Source organism: Pseudorasbora parva, chromosome 1 (genome assembly GCF_024679245.1).
Source record: "Pseudorasbora parva isolate DD20220531a chromosome 1, ASM2467924v1, whole genome shotgun sequence".
In the NCBI taxonomy this organism is placed as follows: domain Eukaryota; kingdom Metazoa; phylum Chordata; class Actinopteri; order Cypriniformes; family Gobionidae; genus Pseudorasbora; species Pseudorasbora parva.
In genome coordinates this window covers 39,967,171-39,984,575 of record NC_090172.1, presented here as the reverse complement: position 1 = coordinate 39,984,575, position 17,405 = coordinate 39,967,171, and the positions used below count along the sequence as shown (strand labels likewise).

The following is a 17,405-nucleotide window of genomic DNA, read 5'->3' as shown; positions in this document are numbered from 1 at the left end:
ATCAACTAAATTATGAATTGGTAATTAAACTTTAGGAACATTAGAACATTTCTAATTTTCTGTCTGCATTTGGCTTCAAATAATAGAGTTTAAACATATCTTTGCATTGTCAGTCTTCTCTCGGGTTAAATTGTTTACAGCAGCTGCTAGATGACAGCATAATTACTATGCACTGCTTCTAGAATCCAGTTAGTGTTCACTTCAGATTCACAGTTAATAGTAGGGCTCCTTAGAGAGATGAGAACATCTGGTTCATTTACCTGCTTCAAGTGTTTCTTCAGCTCAGAGGCCTCGGGTTCAGGAAGGGGAGGGAGCAATTCTGCGTTGCTTGGAGCAATGACCTACAGGGATAAAGATATACAACCTACATAAGACTGCTATAAGCACGATTTACAACATGTTAGAATCCACAAACCCCTGTCTGGGTAGTTCAGAAAGTGTAAATAAACAACACACCTTGTTGCAGTCCAAATCCACTAACCAAACATCATCAGGCATCCTAAAATCAGTCTTGTACAAGAAGAAACTGGCAGGCACACCAATGACATATGGAGTGGGTGCTAGCAGGAGCTAGAAATAAGAGAGATGAGTATGACCGATATTAGGAGAGCTTCGTTGTTTGTACACAACTGCACAAAAAAGATGTAGTGTTACCTGTTCTGCAGAGGCCATGCAGGTGGGTAACAGTGGAATGACAGGAAACATGTACTCAAGGGGGTAAATCATTGCAACAAACGCCATGACGCTCATTGAGAGGGCGTTATAATCTCGGGACTGCAGAACCACCTACAGACAGCAGAGGGTGAGAGTAAGTCTCCCTGCCACTATCAGTGTGACCCACACAGACAAAATGAAGATAGACTAGGTCCACTTGAAACAGCAGATCTGCAGATCAACAGACAACCATTAACTTAATCTAATCCATGAGCAATAGTTTCAAAAAGCTTAAAATAAATAAATAAATAAAAAATTCAAAAGCTGCCTTATATAAATGTTGTTGCTTCCTCTCAAGTGTCACCCTGTCCAATATTAAAAGACAACATTAAAACAATGTACATTGGTACCTCTCACTATGCATGACACAAACCGTAAAAGGATATTTGTGAAATATTAAGTGCCAAAAATACAAGCTCAGATTACACTACTTCTATTTGAGTTTAAACGGGTGATGAATTGAGAAATCAACTTTCCCTTGAGCTTTTGATATATAAAAGGTCATGGCAATATCTTGTATCCTAAAACGTCCTTGTTAGTCAATGCACTATGAAACGTTAGTCAATGCACTATGGACGATATTTGCTTCCTTAAATTGATTTTCCAATGCATTTCTTACTTTTTTTAAATAAAAAATGTGGGTAAAATCATGCACAATACCCACATCAAAATTTAGACCCTATATGGTATAGATTTAATATTGGTACTTCAGTATTAGATTGTAATACAATACTGAAGCAAAAACATTTTTGAGCCATCCCTAAATACCCGTCCACTTACTGTGCGTGCAGACACCAGGGAAAACTTGAATTACCTCAAAAACTGCAGAGGATACTGGATACTAAAGCATCATGTCGAGAAGACGCTGTGCTCTGCAATGTTTCTATTGTGTTTCATATTGTTATCTGGCTAACAGATGTTTTTACTGTCTAACTGAAATGCTACTATAAATCAGCTGTGGTCTGCAGACAGTATTACCCAAAACTGTGTCTATTAATGCATACTGTCTGTAATTCTAACTGCTTTGAGTAAAGATAAAGGATGGAGCAAGATTTGTTTAGTAAACTTTAATGTTCCATCAGTCATTCATGTTAGTCATTCAGCTAACATACTGTATGTCCTGTTATTAATACACATGTGCACTGCAATAAATTAGAAACATCTTGCTCAAGGTTCGGGTTGAATAACTAGTTCTTCCAAACTCGCTGAGCTTTTGAAACCTCTGGATGGAGCTGAAGATCATTTATGGTAATGGTGGCTTGTTTCCGAAATACACGCTGTAAGCAGTAGAACAATAACAACAGACTGGGCCATCTGACCAATCAGAGCAGAGTAGGCTCGTGGAAAGGAGGGATTTAGAAAGACCAATTCATCCAAGTCATTTGAGAAGCATTGAACACTGTGGTGATGTGCAATGTGCATTATGAGAATATTAAAGGTTTTTGACCTTGAATGGAAACCTTTTGTGGGACCTCCAAAACTAAATTATTTAAAGGGTTATTTCACCCCAAAATTTCTTTCATTAATGACTCACCCTAATGTCGTTCCACACCCGTAAGACCTCCATTCATCCTCGGAACACAGTTTAAGATATTTTAGATTAAATCTGAGGCCTTTCTGTCCTTTGAATGTAAGTGTATGCCCACTTGCTGTCCATGTCCAGAAGGTAATGAAAACATCATCAAAGTAGTCCATATGTGGCATCAGTTGGTTAGTTAGACTCTTTTAGAGCGCAGACAAGACATTTTGGACAAAAAATAACAAAAAACACGACTTTATTCAGCATTGTCTTCTCTTCCGCGTTTGTTTTCAAACCTCAAATAAAGAATCAAACGGTCGAGAATCAGCAGATTGATTCGTGATTCATATCGCCAACGTCACGTGACTTCAGCAGTTTGCCAGTTTGACACGAGATCCGAATCTTGAATCATGAACGTTTGATTCTTTATTTGAGGAACACGCAAGAGAAGACAATGCTGAATAAAGTAGTGTTTTTTGTTATTTTTGGACCAAAATGTATTGTCTGCGCTTCAAAAGAGTCTAACTAACCAACTGATGCCACATATGGACTACTTTGATGATGTTTTCATTACCTTCTGGACGTGGACAGCAAGTGGGCATACACTTACATTATCTAAAATATCTTAAACTGTCTTCCGAGGAGGAACAGAGGTCTTACGGATGTGGAACGACATTGGGGTGAGTCATTGATGAAAGAAATTTCATTTTTGGGTGAACCCTTTAACTTTAAAATAGCATAATAGGGGCACTTTAATATTATCCTTTTGTTTATTGAACTATTGTATAAAAATGTCACAATTGCATGTGTGGGTATTTTGGGAAAAAACCTTTTTTTTTTTTTCTTTTTTTTTTTTGCATCGAAACGTTTTGCATCGAAGAGAGTTTGAGTCTTAAATCGATCTCTGTGCACTGTCTGTGTCTATATTTGTTCTTTTTGCTAGCAAGTGCTAAAACATGACTTTCACAAAGGTACATTGGTGGTACCATGTTCTTTGATGTATCTTTGAGTACCATGAATAGAGTACACAAATATGGGTTATTTATTGGCCTATGCCCTCTGATGGTTGTAGTGTTCCTGTGACCATCCATACCTTGTGTTCCAGCAGAATGCAGGCCAGGACTTGCAGACAAGCATCAACTCCCAGCAACTCCAGGGGCAGATGGAGAGGGAAATCTACAATGCTGAAGCGGGATGGGTCTGGAAGGGCAAAGGCCAGTGCAGGCTGCAGCTCGTGGGGCAGCACTTCCACATCAACACGTCGCTGACCGGCGACAGGAACTGGGGAGTGCAGCAGCCGATATATCCATGACTCAATCTCCTTCAGGTCCTGTAGCACCTGACTGCCCTTCTCTTTTTCCTCAATAGACAGAGCGCCTGTGAACACACGCCACATTGTGTCCCTAGGGGAGAGAAATACACACATACACGTTTACATTTTTCTATTATTTGTATCAGTATCAAAAGTACAACCAAGAATAAGGATGACAAGCTCTCTTCCTCTTCATATTGCTGCACATTTTTATTTAATACCTTGATTTTTTTAAAACATTTAATTGTTGTTCATTGGTTTTCAAACTGTCTAGTGCATTATGGCATTGTCTTGATTCAGTGGTCTATTCTAGTGTTTGGAAGACAGAAATAGCACAAAAACAGTGGCAGCTGGCATCTACAGTTCAGGATTAAACTACTAATCACTTTAAGTAAAATTATGGTACCACAGTGATCAGGCACACAGTTCAAAAGCTCTAAAAGCACTAGATGACGCCATAACATGCCCCCAGTGCTCACTTTACTGTTTACATCACCATATTTTCTCAATCCTAATGCAAATAAAACACAAGCACAGGATTTTTATAAATCAAGATACAAAAATAAAAGAAAAAACAAAAAAAGTATGCATGCTTCTATGACGTGCGTATCTCCAGACTGGAATGATAGTCATGAAAAGCTTGCTTTGTTGTGGTTACAAATGGAACAAAACAGATACATCATTCACCACAGAGAAGAAAGTATATGGATAATTACTTATTTAGGGTTTTTTAGGTGTCAAGTTTGATTTTTTTTTAAATGGTGCATAAGCGAAGTAAACTTCACCACCAATACAGTTTTTTTGTACAGCAGACTAACAGCCAAGGTCAAAATGTGCAAAAATCTAACCTCTAAATTAAAGCTACACTATGTAACTTTTCCATCCGCTAGAGGGCGCCTATTCAAAACAAAGGCGTAGCTTAATGAAACCAAGTTTGTGCGCAGAATCTTGGGACAATTATTAATGTTACTGTAGTATTACAACGTCCAAAACATGTTAACTATAATTATTGGCACCCTTTTATTAAATACTTTTTGCAACCTTCTTTTGCCAAGATAACAGCACTTCTTCTCTAATTCCTGATGAGTTTGGAGAACACCTGACAAGAGATCAGAGACTATTCCTCCATACAGAATCTCTCCAGATCCTTCATATTTCTAGCTCCATGTTGGTGCTTCTTCTCAGTTCACCCCACTCATTTTCTATATTGTTCAGGTAAGGAGTGGGACGTCCATGGCAGAAGCTTTATTTTGTGTTCAGTGACACATTTTTGGGCTGTTTTTATGTCTTTCTGAAGAAAGATACAACCATAGCCCATTTTAAGATTTCTATGTTTTTTTCTATATTTGATGTATAAATATAAATATTTTGATAAATGATTTCTAGCAGAAGCAGTCAGGTTTTGATTTATCATCTGTTGGTATTTGCTAGCCTGCTAACTGTCACTGGCCCACCGGTGGGCCCATTTGCCACTGTATGTTTAAAACAATTATATCCTATATTTATCCTGATCTAAATGGTGCTCTAGATTATTTTAACGGGCTCCTCCCCAAGAGGCGTTGTCATGTTTCATATTTATTTAACTACTTTATAATAAAAACCTTTTCTTATCTTGACGAAACACATGTCATTGGAAAGGTCTGAGTGTCACGGTTCTATATCTGAAAACTGTTTTGTAATATTTGGACAAAAATATATTAAATACAGGAAATTGCATTTAAAAAAATCTATGGAATTTCAATGACACCCAGTGGCTATTTGTGGTACAGCGCCTAAACAAAATCTCATGGGAACTTTTTTGTGATATCAACTTCAAATCTGGAACACAAATTGATTACATATGGCTTTGACTTGATAGTAATTTTAGAGTACAAATTATTTTGTAACATATATATTTTATATTAAATATTAAATATCTATTACAGTATATTTGATTTACAGGAAATTGAAACTTCCATAACTTTTTTATACTTTACTTTTTTGATTTCACTGATTTCAGTTTCACAATACTCTGCTGGTTGTCTTCTTTAAAATGAGACCAAACTTATGGCTATATTTCAAAGCGTTCTTGAATTGCAACCATTTAAGTTTGGATAGTGAATTTTCTTGTATATTTTCAAAAAGGGGGGTGACAGTTAACAGGCTAGAATCCATAAAACCATGTATCTGAACAAGATGTCCTGGACTTCGAGCAAAACATGTAAGATCCAGCAGTATATTTAACTGTGTAGATTTTATCCATTTTTGAAGGAAACCCATGGTGAGTTTGCTGCCAAAAGCTCTTTTTTTTAGTTTCATCTGACAATAGAACCAGGTCCCTTTTGAATTTCCAGTAGTGTCTAACCACTGAATATGCTGGAACTTGTTTCTAGATTGAAATTATAAATTATAATGCATTATTACAAGCTTAACGTTGTGAAAACAAAGGTCTAAGGTAAGGAGATGGTTTCAAACACTGGCTGGTTATGTACTTGCTCAAAAATAGATTTTGATCATTTTTAACCACAAAAAAAAAAGTTACCAACTGCAGCTTTAAGGGAATTTGGCCTTTGTGTTTCCTCATAGTTATACTCCTGTAAAACAAGACGTCATAGCTGGATAATTTCATGTTCACAGTCACCCCGGTGTGCTAAGAAATTTAAATATTAATGGGAATATGCTAAAAAGATATTTTACTCATAAAAGGTGCCAATAATTGTGGTCAACAACTTTTTGGGGAACATATTATTTCATAGAGTGATTACTATGAATATTATTACTATGATTACAAAGTTGTGGTCAGAACTATTGGCAGTTTGGCACCCCTGGTAAATATGATCAAAGATTATAATCGGAGACCAGCTATTATGATTTCATTTTTGCTTATATATAACAATGGATTTAGATAGTCAAGGCTTTTCAGGTCAATCATTTAAACCTACGTAACACAGTCTTCTTTTAAAGATCCAGACAGGCCAGTCTATGGTTGTGTGGGCTGAGTAGAGGTTCTGCAGTAAGTCATAATTGGTTCATCTGAGAACTCCCACTTCTCACAGCTGCTCTACAGTCAGTGGCCTCAATCTGTCACACAGCCTGTCTCCACCAGATCTAAACACTCTCTAGCTCTTAACATTTTTGTTCTCTCGCACTCTATCCGTCGTTATCTTTTTCCCTTCACTGTCAATTTGCGGTGTCAAAACCACTAAGACATCTTTATTAATAAGTGATGTAGTAGCATATTAAGACAGGCATGTTTAGGGACATGAATGCTAATGAATATGGACTCTAGCCAACAACAGTTCTGCAATGAAATATGACACTAATGTAAGATCAGAATATGCAAATTAGTTGCGAATTATAATTTTTGTTTCTGCACCTTTTGACTAATGAAGTTCCATAGTTTATGCTTGTACTGTCATTCAGATACGTAATAATAAAAAGATTCCACTCAAAAAAAGCTAAATTAAATCTACCCAATTAAATATTTTAGAACTCTGCATACATAAAAACATACACTACCATTTACAAGTTTGGGGCCAGTAAGATTTTTTTTTATTATTATTTTGAAACATGTCTCGTATATTCAACAAGGTAGTGTTTATTTTATTAAAAACATGTCCAGTAAAACAGCCATTGTGAAATATTATTACAATTACTTTAAAATGAAATTTATTTATGTGAATTCAAATTGTGAATTTTCTTATTTCTTCTAGAATGATAATTCAGAAATCATTCTAATATGCTGACTTGGTTTTCAAGTAAAGTTTTCTTTCATTATAAAATCAATTTAATGTGTCCTTGCTAAATAAAAGTAAAAAAAAAAAACAATTAAAAATAATAATAATAATTGTATTCACATCTATGAAATTCTAATTTTTCCAGGCCTGGACATTCTCTCATAACACAGGTTTCCTGTGTTTCATTAAAAGAGACCAAAAATAGTTCAACTGAGTTGCTTTAGTAGTTTAAGTGTGCTGATAAAGTGAAAAATGATTTCTGTTTTTTTGATTGGGCCATTGGACTGGCATATGGTTATTCTCACACAGAGTAGCCCAGTTGAGAACAGTATGACGCATGGTGTGGTTTGTCATTACAAGGCTGAGTCGTGCATAGCTGCATACTGAAAGGCTACAAACGTGGGTAAAGCCAAGGTCACTGCAGTACTGAGAGAACATGATGACTGAGTCAGAAATGGTCTTTAAAAACACACTCACTGCAAAGTCACTATAGTGGCATATATATACACACACACGTTTTCTGAGTCATTTCTATTTGAAATCTCCACTGTAATGTAACATAAGGCTGCATGCTTGAGACTGCCAAGAAGGTAGGCATTCTGATTAAAACAATAAATTACGGTGTGCTTAGGCAAAACGCAAGAATAAACTAAGCTTTAGTTTAGCTTAACCAAGTAATACAGTCCATTAGTCCATTAGTTAAAACGGTAAGCTGTTTATGACCAGAAAGAGCACAGCACAATTAGTGCTGGGTGGTATAACAATATATAAATCTTCACCATGGTATAAAATGTCATTAGAGATTTTGGTATATCTTATTGCAGTATGTTAATATACAGCACTTCAGAGGGATAAAATGCATGTACGAGAATATAAAAAACGGGACACACTTGATGTTAAAAAGAGTTATTAAACAGAAATACTTGATTCTGATTGGTCAATCGCGTGATTCTAGCGGTATGCTATTCCCAGATAACAACCACAAAAACTGAATAACACCGCTCATTCGGGTACTACAAGTTATCTTGACCGGTACTTCTATGCATATCGCTGGCGCCATCTTGTGGCTGTTAACTACTTAAAGGGGTACTTAGTGCTGGGAAGATGAATCTGTATTTAAACTGGGTCATCAATGTAGTAGAAATGTGAAATTATTTTTGAATTTTGTGCCTTCTAGACTGAGAAAAGACAGAACATTTATTTTTGTCTCATGGGATTGAAAGACTACAATTCCCAGAATGCTTCGCTGCCCTGTGAGGCCATTCCCAAAGCCACCTACTGGATTATTGTGACTGAGTTTGAGAAGACACTACAATTAAAAACTGAACGTGTCTGTTCAATATAATGAGTGAATCACCGCGCGAGTATCACAGCACTGAGCACTAACTGCAGGAGTGAGATAAATGAGAAATACTCCATTTCTAGTCAGCCATGAATACTTAATTGCACAAGCAAAAGTATCCAATAACTGAGGGTTTCTGAAAAAGTAAGTCATGTAAACTTGACATTCAAGATGACGTGACTCTACACACTGTTTAATACAATAGTTTTTCATATAACTGGAATTCTTCATGTCATTGCAGATGTTTTTCAACCACCAACAAAAAAAAAAATACTGAATGCTTAATTAAATTTTTTATTTGAAATGTAAATCATCAAAAAATCAACTGAATTAGCAAGAAATAGACGATAACAATATGCACTTCATATCTGAATCCTCAACACAGGCTGCAATACTGGTTCTCCACACTTGGAAGCAAATAAAAGGGGTTTGGCAGGATAACTCAACTGCAAACAAATTGAGGCCTGCAAGCACGACTGTGGCTCATGGTAGATGTGGTTGCTAGGTTACGCAAGAATAGACTTTGCTGAGGAAATCACAGAGATAAAAATCTTTCTACTCAATGCTTATTGATCTGCAGCAGAGTGCTATCATGCAGATTGTTTACCAATAGACACTCAAGGATTTAGTTACCGTTACCACAGTGATATGTGAATGAGATCTTGTTAAAACCACTCCTATGTGGAGTGAAGAACCACGCTGCAAGACCGCTTGCAAAACATTTCAGGAAGAAAAAAACCAGCCCCTCTCTCCTTCACACAATCCCAGCCCATCACATCAACACTCATCTTCACACTCCTTTACTCTCACTCATCCCTACATCCCTATCTCCGAGTCATAAGCACTGTCACACATCATTCCACTTGCGATCTTCTTTTATAAAATTATCAGCACACTATACAGGATCTAACAACATAGAGCCTTTATGGCATTCCCAGTATAACATATTTAAAGAGGTAATACACCCCTCAAAATGGAATTATTTTATTATCTTTTCATATTCATGTTGCTCAATTATGTGACTTGAGACAAGTTCTTTGTTATTTAATGTGCAATACCAACATATAGGAAAAGAAGAAACCTTAAAGGGATAGTTCACCAACAAATGAAAATGAGATGTTTATCTGCTTACCCCCAGGGCATCTAAGATATAGGTGAGGTTGTTTCGTCAGTAGAACCCAATTTAATATTTTTCACTCCAACCGTTGCAGACTGTCAGTCATATAATGCTTGTGAATGGTAACAAATGAGAGTATGAGAGCTATGCAAGTTAAAAAAAACATTTAAAAAACATGCACAGACAAATCCATATCACTGTGGCTCGTGATGACACTAGAGTGTTTTAAGATACAAAACGGTCGGTTTATGCAAGAAATTTGAGGAAAAAAATTATATAAATACTGTTCGGTTTCTTTCACAAACCGTTCGTTTCGTGTCTTAAGACATCAATATGTCGTCACAAGCCTCGGGGTTTAAAATGGATTTGCATGTGCATATGCAATTTTTGATTTTGTTGATGATTTTGTTATCATTCACATGAAGCGAAGTACTCAGACATAGCATAGTAGTACAACGGGGCTGCCGAACCCAGTTGATCCCACAACAACTAGGGTATTGAAGGGGTTGGGAGTCAAAGGAAAGACCTTCAAATAAGCTGTTAGGTTGGTGTAAGAGGCTGCTGAGAAAAAAAACAACTGGCAGTGGCTAAAAAGGAAGGACCCCAAATGGGCTGCAAAATGACCAAGAGGGGTAAAAGCAGAGGGAAGCACACCTAGGATGCCAGGTGTTGCTGTTGAGCCCTTTGGAGGTGTCATGGGCCTATCAATGAAATGCCAAAGAAGGAGGGCGCCCACCTAATGACCCCCATGAAGTGATTACCCCTACCCACTTAAGATGTTAAAGGGGTGATGAATTGAGAAATCAACTTTCCCTTCAGGTTTTTATATATAAAAGGTCATGGTAATATAAAATGATCCTGTAAGTTTCAGAACTGAAAACTTCCTTAGTCAAAGAAAAGCTTTTATAGACACCAGCCCCAGAAAATGATTGTGTGCTTCATCTTTACATCATCACGTGACAGAACACACCTCTACAGAACGTGCAATTCAGTAACCCTGCACACTGACTCATGGAGCTGTTCGGATCACTAACCAGCAGCAAAAACAATGTGAAGGAAGATAGCAAGATATTGTGGAAGAACACAGTCGCTGCATAAGATTCCTTTGGATCCTAATATTAGGAATGTGTGATACTTAATCTATTTTTAATGAAGTTCCAGCTCACGTGGGGAAGACCGTATACGTGTGTTTGCTTCATTTCACTGCGGAATCGCTTGTCAACAAGCCTCAAATGCTGGATTTGCAGACAAAATGTTGTGCCTTCTATATTGGATCCAATAGGAATGGTGCAACAAACTTATGTGAGTAAAACGTCTTTTTTATATGTAGTAATATTAGTCCGGGGGCTATGCCCAAAACCAAACCAAAATCTATGCCCGTCGGCAGGATTTCTTTCTTGATCTGGTTGTGCATGTGTGTGAGTGTGTGTGTGTGGTTCGTGTTTATATCGACCGATCGTGCGACCTATGTAATACAGAAATAATATTCCAATCAATTGCGGGTGGATGATAAATAAATCATTGTGGTTGCTTGATAAAGACATATACGAGCCCTGAGGTCGAAATAATCTTTGCAGTTGCCGCTTTTAAAATAATTCTCTACCTCATGTGAACTGAACTGACAGGGGCATAAAAATATGACAGGAGCTGAAGCTCATTAAATATGTAAATCTTATCCAATCCTAGCCGTGGGTGTTTACTTCCAAGTGTCCAGTGCGTCACGCCCATCAAAATCCAGCGTTCAGAAAACAGCCTCAAAACCAGTGTAGAAAATAGCCTATTACTTATTAGTTTTGATGTTTTTAAATGTAAAAACCACACATACGTCATTAGTTGACAACAATACAAAAAAACAAAAAAAAAAACAATTTCATGACACCTTTAAAAAAGTGCCTTTAAAAATTATTCAAAGGGATTGTACTATCAAGTCCTATAAGCTCAACTGTTACCATTCACATGCATTATACGACTGACAGACTGCAATGGTTTCTACTGAAGAAACAAAGTCACCTATATCTAGGATGGTCTGGGGATAAGCAGATAAACATAAAATCTTTATTTTGGAGTGAAATATCCCTTTAATGGGTTCGCTTCTGTATCACGATGTGCCAGATTTTAAAGTGTACAAGATGAGTGCACTTTAAAATCTTTTCAGATTTTCAGTGAGCCTACATGATACTGTAAAATCAATTTAGGTAAGTTAGTGTAATCATGTAATTTATTGACGCCCGCCATTCACAAGTTATCTCGTCTTTCACTGACGAGATTTTATGGTTTTCCGTCTTATCACTTTAATAATGTAGAGAGTGCTATTATGCATCTCCTGAACGAGTACAGTATCTCCAAATCAAAACACAGGGAAAGTAGAAGCAGAAATGAGGAAATATGGTAATTACTTATTACTTCTAAATCCAATATCAACCTCAACTAGTTAATTCATTCAAATAAATAACATAACAACTACATAAACAAACAAACAAACTACATGAACTATACTTATTAACTGACCAAAGTATTACAAATGTGAGAAGGATAGATAAAAACATGGATTTTAAAGTTAGACTTTAAATTTATATGTTAATTCCATTATTGTATCCATCCATCCATATATATATATATATATATATATATATATATATATATATACAGTCTTGTTCAAAATAATAGCAGTACAATGTGACTAACCAGAATAATCAAGGTTTTTAGTATATTTTTTATTGCTACGTGGCAAACAAGTTACCAGTAGGTTCAGTAGATTGTCAGAAAACAAATGAGACCCAGCATTCATGATATGCACGCTCTTAAGGCTGTGCAATTGGGCAATTAGTTGAAAGGGGTGTGTTCAAAAAATAGCAGTGTCTACCTTTGACTGTACAAACTCAAAACTATTTTGTACAAACATTTTTTTTCCCTGGGATTTAGCAATCCTGTGAATCACTAAACTAATATTTAGTTGTATGACCACAGTTTTTTAAAACTGCTTGACATCTGTGTGGCATGGAGTCAACCAACTTGTGGCACCTCTCAGCTGTTATTCCACTCCATGATTCTTTAACAACATTCCACAATTCATTCACATTTCTTGGTTTTGCTTCAGAAACAGCATTTTTGATATCACCCCACAAGTTCTCAATTGGATTAAGGTCTGGAGATTGGGCTGGCCACTCCATAACATTAATTTTGTTGGTTTGGAACCAAGACTTTGCCTGTTTACTAGTGTGTTTTGGGTCATTGTCTTGTTGAAACAACCGTTTCAAGGGCATGTCCTCTTCAGGATAGGGCAACATGACCTCTTCAAGTATTTTAATATATGCAAACTGATCCATGATCCCTGGTATGCGATAAATAGGCCCAACACCATAGTAGGAGAAACATGCCCATATCATGATGCTTGCACCTCCATGCTTCACTGTCTTCACTGTGTACTGTGGCTTGAATTCAGAGTTTGGGGGTCGTCTCACAAACTGCCTGTGGCCCTTAGACCCAAAAAGAACAATTTTACTCTCATCAGTCCACAAAATGTTCCTCCATTTCTCTTTAGGCCAGTTGATGTGTTCTTTGGCAAATTGTAACCTCTTCTGCACATGCCTTTTTTTTAACAGAGGGACTTTGCGTGGGATTCTTGAAAATAGATTAGCTTCACACAGACGTCTTCTAACTGTCACAGTACTTACAGGTAACTCCAGACTGTCTTTGATCATCCTGGAGGTGATCATTGGCTGAGCCTTTGCCATTCTGGTTATTCTTCTATCCATTTTGATGGTTGTCTTCCGTTTTCTTCCACGTCTCTCTGGTTTTGCTCTCCATTTTAAGGCATTGGAGATCATTTTAGCTGAACAGCCTATCATTTTTTGCACCTCTTTATAGGTTTTCCCCTCTCTAATCAACTTTTTAATCAAAGTACGCTGTTCTTCTGAACAATGTCTTGAACGACCCATTTTCCTCAGCTTTCAAATGCATGTTCAACAAGTGTTGGCTTCATCCTTAAATAGGGGCCACCTGATTCACACCTGTTTCTTCACAAAATTGATGACCTCAGTGATTGAATGCCACACTGCTATTTTTTTGAACACACCCCTTTCAACTAATTCAACTAATTGCCCAATTGCACAGCCTTAAGAGCGTGCATATCATGAATGCTGGGTCTCATTTGTTTTCTGACAATCTACTGAACCTACTGGTAACTTGTTTGCCACGTAGCAATAAAAAAATATACTAAAAACCTTGATTATTCTGGTTAGTCACATTGTACTGCTATTATTTTGAACAAGACTGTATATATATATATATATATATATATATATATATATATATATATATATATATATATATATATATATATATATATATATATATATATATATATATATATATAATATATACACAATTGTTCTACAGCCTATACGGGTGGAAAATAGCAATTTGCTAAAACTCGGTGCAATGTATCTCTCCTTGCTATAAACAGGGTTAATGTTTTTATTGTGCACTGTAATAATATACTACACAGTATTTTTAAATTAAATTACAGAAAAAAAGAGTAATCTCTTACTTTACTTTTTCAAGTGAAAAGTAATTAAATTACAGTAATTAATTATTTAATAATTACACCCAACACTGACTCAGCATTTAGTTTTGTTCATCGACTGAATATTGATGTAGACGTAGTCTTTGACAAAAACTTGATTTTCTCAAAAAGTTGCTTTTTTATTATACATTCCCACATTCAATTGTTAATAAATAAAGAATAGATTAAGCTAGAACATGTTTATTTTGTTGTAAATGCATTTAGTATATTGCATGATGCATGTTCAGATATTCATACAACAAAATATAAATATATAAAATATCAAAATATCAAACAAAAATGCCGGTGGTAGCTGGCAACTTTTTTTTTCTTTTTCTTTTTTAAAGCGGGCAGGGAAAGAGTTCATATTAAAATAGTAATAAAACGTATGAAGTGTTTCAGATTTGACCCATTGGGTCCAGAATATTAATTTCATTGCATCACTATAAATTAATTTTTTATGTGCATTAACTCAAAAAGAGTAAACAAAAATGGAATGCAGAATGTTGCCATATGTCATGGTCTTAGATATAGCATCTTCGGGCACCACCACAGAATTTGACACAAGTCTACTTTAAGATATTGCAAAACATTGTGGTTATTAAGCTTCGCTTCTGTGCAGAAGTATTATCTTGCTGAATCTCAGGGTAAAGTTGCATAACTACATAATCCACAGAAAAGAATAAAGAAGGCTGTTCTCACCGCTGTGTGGACTTGGCAGCACCGGGTCTCTGGTTGAGCCGCTGGCTACAGCAGTCCACCATGCGCTTGAGGATGTACAGACACTCTCTGAACGTAGAAAAGAAAGGGTAGTGGCTCAGAATACACAGAGACGTTAACGTGCTGTTCCTGTTCTGTGGTGCAAGTCGGCCACTGCGTTTGGATCGTGGAGACTTTCCAATGCAGCCCGACTCGCCCGGTGGCAGAGTCCCATCTCCTGAAGAGGGCACTGTAGATTCTCCTGGAAGTGTCAATGTGGAGGGGTCAGATTTCTCTGTGGCTTCCACTGCAGAGTCTGTATAAGGGCCCTTTTCTCCTGTATAAAGAAAAATATTCAGGACAAGTGATGTTGTGACTGTACCAGTAGAGCCATATGTTATGTTCAAGATGGGTTACAAATGGTTAGCTGCCAAAACCAGGATACTAATCAGTTAAATTAGGATGATAAAATGGTTACACCTCATAGAACTGCTATGACCACTGACCTTTTCCTTCAGCTCGTGGGCGGTGGTGGCCCTTCTGGAAAGATCGGTAAAAGTTGAGGCAGATTCCATAGCGGGTGATGCCTGAGTCTTTGTCGGTGAGAGCGAAGACAAAAGAAGTGTCATCGCGGAGGCTGACCCGGCGCTGACGTATGCTCAGACAGCCCTCAGGCTGGCAGAAGAAGACAACATCAGGGGGCAGAGGAAAGTCATTGTGGTCCTCCAGCGGATAACGCCTCAGCAGCTGAGGTGTTTGTGCCACACTATCACTGCAGGGTTGTCTGATTAAGAATGGAGAAAATACTTTTCTCAGTCCTAGAGCTTGTACTTTTATGCACACTGAGCAATGGCTATATACATTGGCATCCAAATGTTTGGGGTCAGTAAGATTTTATATAAGTTTTCGTAATTTTCCCTCTGATGGCTACTTCCAGCAGGATAATGCACCATGTCACAAAGCTCAAATAATTTCAAATTGGTTTCTTGAAAATGACAATGAGTTCACTGTACTAAAATGGCCCCCACAGTCACCAGATCTCAACCCAATAGAACATCTTTGGGATGTTGTGGAACGGGAGCTTTGTGCCCTGGATGTGCATCCCACAAATCTCCATCAACTGCAAGATGCTATCCTATCAATATGGGCCAACATTTCTAAAGAATGCTTTCAGCAGCTTGTTGAATCAATGCCACGTAGAATTAAGGCAGTTCTGAAGGTGAAAGGGGGTCAAACACAGTGTATATATATATATATATATATATATATATATATATATATATATATATATATATATATATATATATATATATATATATATATATATATATATATATATATATATATATTTTTTTTTTTTTTTTGTGAAGGTAAAAAAAAAAAGGCAAATAAATGCAACCTTGGTGAATTCTTTCAAAAACATTTTTTTTTAAAACATACTGACCCCGAACATTTAAACAGTCGTACATATATACAATATAAACATATGTAATTAAAATACTTTTACAACAGTTTGAGAAGGACAGGAGCTGCTCCACAAACATATTAACACTCTCATATATACACCTGCTGTTAAAACTACACCTGATGACAATAACATACAAACATATTTAACATTAACTGTGTATAGCTGAGGCGGGCCCCCTGTAATACACCTGCATAGGCCATGTACTAACAAAACATACAATCAGTTCACCTTTGATTCAATTCTTCTGGAATTTACTTAAGTACCTATAGAAAAGCACACACAAACACACCCAGACACTCCTGAAAAATCTTCCTTACCTGGCTCCAACTACCACCAGGTAGTCCAGGAGGCGGGGGCATGGTTTCTTTTTCTCCATCTCTGTATCAGGAGTGTTTCGAAGTCATGGCAACTGTAGCAACGATCAGCTCTCAGGCAGAAAGTGGTTCAATCAGGTGCAGCAGAATTAGAAGTTGGATGATCGAGGCAGGGAGTGCCCAATCATTGCGGTCTGTGGTGTGCAGAAATGGGATCTGGAGAAGAGTAACAGCAAACATTATAGAAGTTATCCATCAAAGAACCACTGATCTGCAGTGACACTAAGCCTTCTGCACTACTGCAATGTTTAAAGGTGCATTCAATGATTTTAGAAAAGGTCCCCATTTCCTGACAGTATCACTAAAAATATGTCCTGAAATATCACAGGAAAATCACTCTATACAGCCCTAAGCTTTATAAACTGTAAAAAATAAAATAATAATAAATAAATAAAAAACAAGATGCAGTTGGATTCTTTGTAGACTCTAAACTGATTTCTAGGTGTCAATGAATCATTTTGCACATTGAACTGACCATTTATGGAAATAATTAATTTAACAGTGGATAATTCGTGTTAAGCAGCATTTTTTGCTTCATATACCATTTTGAGTTGTTTATTTGATTTCCTTGCTTACTGTT

General features: G+C 36.7%; 1 protein-coding gene across 1 annotated transcript in view; it reads right to left on the bottom strand.

The window, feature by feature from the left end:
- The window catches only part of madd (MAP-kinase activating death domain), a 71,230-nt gene that overhangs the window by 31,841 nt on the left and 21,984 nt on the right, over positions 1–17,405 (bottom strand). The window contains 7 exon segments of the mRNA XM_067424569.1: positions 167–341; positions 457–570; positions 655–786; positions 3,327–3,636; positions 14,987–15,320; positions 15,490–15,767; positions 16,769–16,981. Coding sequence (XP_067280670.1) covers positions 167–341; positions 457–570; positions 655–786; positions 3,327–3,636; positions 14,987–15,320; positions 15,490–15,767; positions 16,769–16,827 — 1,402 coding nt within the window. The 5' untranslated portion in view covers positions 16,828–16,981.